The sequence below is a fragment of the Chiloscyllium plagiosum genome, chromosome 40 (assembly GCF_004010195.1).
Source record: "Chiloscyllium plagiosum isolate BGI_BamShark_2017 chromosome 40, ASM401019v2, whole genome shotgun sequence".
In the NCBI taxonomy this organism is placed as follows: domain Eukaryota; kingdom Metazoa; phylum Chordata; class Chondrichthyes; order Orectolobiformes; family Hemiscylliidae; genus Chiloscyllium; species Chiloscyllium plagiosum.
In genome coordinates this window covers 12024568-12029970 of record NC_057749.1, presented here as the reverse complement: position 1 = coordinate 12029970, position 5403 = coordinate 12024568, and the positions used below count along the sequence as shown (strand labels likewise).

Sequence of the window (5403 nt, the reverse complement as noted above, 5' to 3'; positions counted from 1 at the left end):
GGGGTGGTGGGAAAGGGGTGGAGTTGAGGTGGTATTGGTGGAAGGTTATTGGAGTGGTGGTGTTGAGGTGGGCAAGGGTTGGGAGTGGTAGTGCGGGAGGGGATGGCGTGGGGAATGGCCCCTGGGCCACACTGACCTGTGTGAGTCCGGAGGTGAGCCTTCAGGTGCGAGGATTTGCCGTAGACCTTACCGCAGCCAGGATACTGACACTGGTGCTTCTTGGGCCGCCGCTCCTGACCGCTCCTGCCTTTGCCTCTCCGGCTCCTGGGTCTCGGGGGGACGCAGTGCCCGGTAGCCAGGCTCCTCGCCCCATCCTGCGGGCTGCCATCAGCCGACGGGCCGCCCTGAGCCGGGATCCCAGCCAGAACCAGCAGCAACCCGGTGCCTTTGTCCTGACAGTCCCCGGGGGGAGTGGCTGCTGGACTGGGGCTGTGGACCACTGCTGTCCGGGACATGGACACCAGGCACTCGGCAGCAAAACGATCGAAAGCTGCACTCGCCATTTCGCATGCGACAATAACGAGGACACAAGACCCTCTGAAAATCCTAGACACCGAGCCCCTTTGTTTGATAACGAGTGGGAACACACCCAGACTCCCGGAAATATTGCAATGCAGAAAAGTATCTGCACAGCCTCGTAATCTGCTTTCTCTGATTTAAGAAAACTCCTCCGGATCAATTTTGGGGCTAAGTTTTGGGTTAAGTACCATTTGGAGGGAAAAAACAACTAACTAATCAGTCCGTCTTTGTCTCATTGTAGCTAAAAAAAAAATGGATCTGCCCTTATTACAGTTTGAGCCTCAGGTTAGAGGCGGGACATGACCGTCAGTCTCAGAATCTCCACTTCTATTGGTTCTGTTACGCGAGAAAGGAACGGCTTGTCATGGAGTAGGTGCGGGGCATGTTCCGTGTCGTTCGCCATGGGCAGGACGAGTCTAATAATCCTGTCACAGGCCAGCTCTGTCATGTTAAGATGATCCCTGTGTTTAAGTTCTCACCCACATTGCTAGCTTTCAATTTGTTTACCCGATGTTGAGAGAGTGCAGAAATAGAGGAGCTTGGTTTTATCTCTTTAACCCTTTCCTATCTACCGAGTCTACTTTTGACCTAGAAGATATTCATATTTCAGCCAATACATGACCTGCTTTTGAAAGGCGTCAGGTAGCTCGCCAAAATGTTCAGTAATTTTCTGTTAACTGGCCAGGGCACATAATCCCCCATTTCAATGTCGACTTCCAAATGGCAATCTCCAGAGATTGTGAAATCTTCATTCTAAATCACTGCCAACTTGTCATGTTTGACACTGAGCAAGTTAGGCATGTTTAGTTTTATCTTCAGTGCATGGATCGACTCTTCAGTAATGTTCTTCAGTCACGGGATGAACAGGAGAAGGCAGAACAAGCCAAGGGTGTGTATACTGTAGGCTAAACAAGAGAAGATTGAGTGAAGGACAATGCTGCTGTATTGTCAACAGGCAGCCAATGAGGGGCTGAGGCATTTCAAATGATTTACAACAATAACATTACTCAGTCTGATGCCATATTTGACTCCCAGTTATAAATTCAGTTTTGATCTGTCCTGATTGTGTTGCACATTTACTTAGGTGTGACTCTATTTGCAAAGTAAGTGCTCCAAGAACTGTTGTTAACTTTCCTTCCTCTGATGACTACAAGAATTAGAAATCTCAGTTTTTTAAAAACCTGCCAGAAACCTCCACTGGGATCCTGTCACCTCCTATTTGATATCTTGCAACTTTACAAGTCAGAGTCTGAATTGGACAGCCAGATTACAGCACTGAGGCTTGTTAGCTCAATTATTTTAAATCCTGCAACTTTTCATAGACTTCATTCACTCCCAATGCAGTGTACAGTGCATTGGGTGACCACAGTCTCGTGCTGGGCAATCTTAGTCATTCTGCTTATGGAGGGATGTGAGTCCCTTGCATAAAGTAGATTTTGTTGAGTGGATGTTGCTGTTTTTCAAACCCTGGATTCTCTCTTGACTGATCATTCACCAAATCTTTGGCAACATTGCTGTCAGCCTGGAAGTGGGCTTCTATTTGTTTTGTCAAAAGATGCACAGACCTCCAGAAAAATGTATGTGTCTTGGAGTCACACATTCAAGAGATTCTGAAGATTTTTGCAGATAGTTTATTCTGAGTTGGCTTAAATGTACTTGGTCAACCAGCTCATATCAGGTCTAAAACCTGCTTGTTCTATTAAGGAGCTTTGGCTCCACGAGTAGAGAGCAGTTGGTTAGGAGGATACACTCAAAACCATTCATAAAAGATACATAGTAGTCAGATTAACCTGTGGACCCTGCACCATCCCTGGGGGTGAACCTGCAGACCCTGCATCCTCCTGCAGACCCTACACCCTCCCTGGAGGCAAACCTGCAGACCCTGCACCTTCCCTGGAGGCAAACCTGCAGACCCTGCATCCTCCCTGGGGGTGAACCTGCAGATCTTGCATCCTCCCTGGGGGTGAACCTGCAGACCCTGCACCCTCCCTGGGGGTGAACCTGCGGATTCTGCATCCTCCCTGGGGGTGAACCTGCAGACCCTGCATCCTCTCTGGGGGTGAACCTGCGGATTCTGCATCCTCCCTGGGGGTGAACTTGTGGATCCTGCACCCTCTCTGGGGGTGAACCTGTGGATCCTGCATCCTCCCTGGGGGGTGAACATGTGGATCCTGCACCCTCTCTGGGGGTAAACCAGTGGATCCTGCAGCATCTTGGATTCAAACTTTTTCTTCTATTTCTCTGTAGTGAGAAATTGGAAGAAGGCAGGTGGGGAGAACATTGGAGGCAGAAACATTGAGAAATTGTGTCCAGAAAAATTGGCAGAATCTGAAAATTAGAGCCAGACCCCTCAGGAATGATGTCAGGAGGCACAAATGGTAATGTGTATCGATCCCAAAATGGTTGTTAGGTAAGGTTATTGAAGGATATTGAGAGATTAATCAACACATATTTATTAAAATGGTGAAATCCGATCAAGGGAATGAATTGTCTTCCTGTTGTTTACAGAATATTTCATTGAATGGTGGAGTGGACCAAATGGCCGAACTCTGCTCTTATATCTTATGGTTTAAGGTCCAAGACTGTAAAGCTGGGACTGGGATTAATGATAAGAACTGCTCTGAGGAGAGACTTTGAAAAAGATTGGTGCAGTGACGAAAGTGTTTATTGTCAAGTAAAATTTAAATCCTATTTCCTTCAGCAGTGTTCCACAGAAACTGCCTGAAATTCTGCTAAAAGTAGAGAGGTTTTGTGGAATGTTTGATTGTCCACCCCACTGCCTGGAATTGATAGACCTTCAATATTAACCTTGCACTCACCCAATGACCTTTCAAATAGCTCCGAAAATCCTCAAGTATTTAATAACTAATGACATATCTTTGGAGTGTGGTCACTATTGTCAGGTAGGAAATATGGCAAACAATTTGCACACAGCAAGATTCCAAAAACAGCTGCTTTAGTGATGTTGGTTGTGCATAGGTCAGCACACAGGGAGGAACTTTCAGTTCTTCAAATTCAACAGACAACACCTCTGGCAGTGCAGCACCCCTGAAGTATCGCACTGGAGTTCGGGCCTAGACTTTGTGCTTACCTTTATAGAGGGTGAACACCATACTTAGTAGCAAGATGTACTACCCTGAGCCATCATTAGCATCTAACAGTTACATGACATCCCATGTGACTGTGACAGAGATCCCTCCTCAACCTTCTAGAACTGTCAGCAGCCTCTGACATTTTTGGTCATCTTATCTTCCTCGGCCTCTCCAGCATCACCCAGTTCATTCTGACCTCTTGCACAACCTGATTTTAACTTGTTCCATTAGTGCCTGCACCACAACTTCTGGTATACCCTCCCTACTGCCCTTAACCTTGTTCTGCTCCTTTAAGTAGCCTCAATAAATAAATTATTTTAGCCAAATACCTCCTTTTGTGTTTGATCTCATATTTTGCTTCATGACTTCCCTCTGAAGTACTTTGGAACGTTTTATTAGTCAAAGGCACTATATAAGTGAAAGTTGTTTTACCAGAAGTTAGAGACTATTTTCAAACAAAGAATATGGTTAAGGCAAAGTCATATGGCTAATGTTTGTACCTCATACTCAGTATGCTGGGTAAAATGATTCACCAGACCATGAAGTGTACAGTTCACAGAAAAAAGTCTGCACGCAGAAACCTGAAGATAGCATTTGTTTTGCAGACTGAGCTGGTTCTTCGTGTCTGTTTGTTGGCTTGGTTTCTAATTCCCTGCCGAATTTAGTGGCACAGACCAGTGCAGCTTTCAATCATCCGTTTTCTCTTAAACAGAGTACAAAGAGTGGCGGCCAAAGTTCTGACCCAATTTTGAGAAGTTGTCTAGCTAATTTGTGTTTTATATTTTCTGTGTATGTTTTAAAGGGCAACAGTTGCCCTGAGTCAGGTGTGCCCGTGCCTGAGGCAAGAATAGGTGATGGTGGAGTCTACAGTGGAATCGCCAGCATTGGAAATTCCTGTGTGTGGAGGGGTGGGGAACCTCATGGCCAAATGCGGGCTTTGAGGGGCAGGGGGCGGCCCAGCCTTGGTTAGCAATGCAGAGTAAAGCAAACGGCAGAACATGGTCAGGATTGGTTAAATATCTATTCAAAAGCTGCCCTAAAGATCCAGGGGACGTGCAGAGTCCGAGTGAGAGCTCACCGAGCGGGAAGGAATCTCGCTTTTAAAACTGTGAATGTTACATGCAGACAGTGACTGTGGTTACGGCGTCTCGAAGTTTTTTCCTGCTCAGACTGTTTTTCTGCGCGCCTGTATTGTTTATACTCGCCCTTTCTGACCCTTTCACTGAGTTGAGAACATTTCGTTCTGGGCTATTTATAGCCCTTCTGCGTCATTGGGTTTTTGTACAACAGCAGAGACACACACGCAATCAGCACCGAAACATCCTCCAGACACAGAGTCAGAAAACAAAATGAGCCAAAGATACATCTCAGGCAAGGGAACAACCTGAGCCAGGAGCACGAGCCTTATAGCCTTCAAATCCGTCTCTGATCCCTCACTGAAACATTCAATCGCACTCCGCCCTGTCTCAGGCTTGATTATCCTAGGACTCGCCCGGCTGTGTTCCAGTTTTTCACTCCCACCCCCAAAAACTGCCCCTTTCTTAATGTTGGAAAACCCATTCCCCATCACCCCTGTGCTCACTTACAAACACTGGCTTCCAGTTAGTGCCTCCATTTTAAAGTCGCCTAATTTTTAAAATCACTCCATGAGGCTGGGCTCCTGTTGTGCATTGGTAGTGTCCATATCTCTGAGCTAGCAGGCTTTGGTTCAGGTTCCACTGCCCCAGAGGTATGCAGTACCATCTCTGAATAGGCTGATTAAAATGGACTGTTCATTCCAATCTCTGTCATC

The 5403-nt window shown here is 46.5% G+C and overlaps 1 protein-coding gene across 2 annotated transcripts in view; it reads right to left on the bottom strand.

Moving 5' to 3' along the window:
* klf13 (Kruppel-like factor 13) overlaps window positions 1-1015 on the bottom strand; it is a 20377-nt gene extending 19362 nt beyond the window's left edge. Inside the window, exon 1 of one of the 2 annotated variants that reach the window (XM_043680338.1) lies at window positions 191-1015. In XM_043680338.1, coding sequence (XP_043536273.1) covers window positions 191-503 — 313 coding nt within the window. In that variant the 5' untranslated portion in view covers window positions 504-1015. Of the gene's footprint in view, window positions 1-136 lie in introns of both variants that reach the window. The other variant, XM_043680337.1, reaches the window with a different exon arrangement.
* Window positions 1016-5403: the final 4388 nt, after the last annotated feature.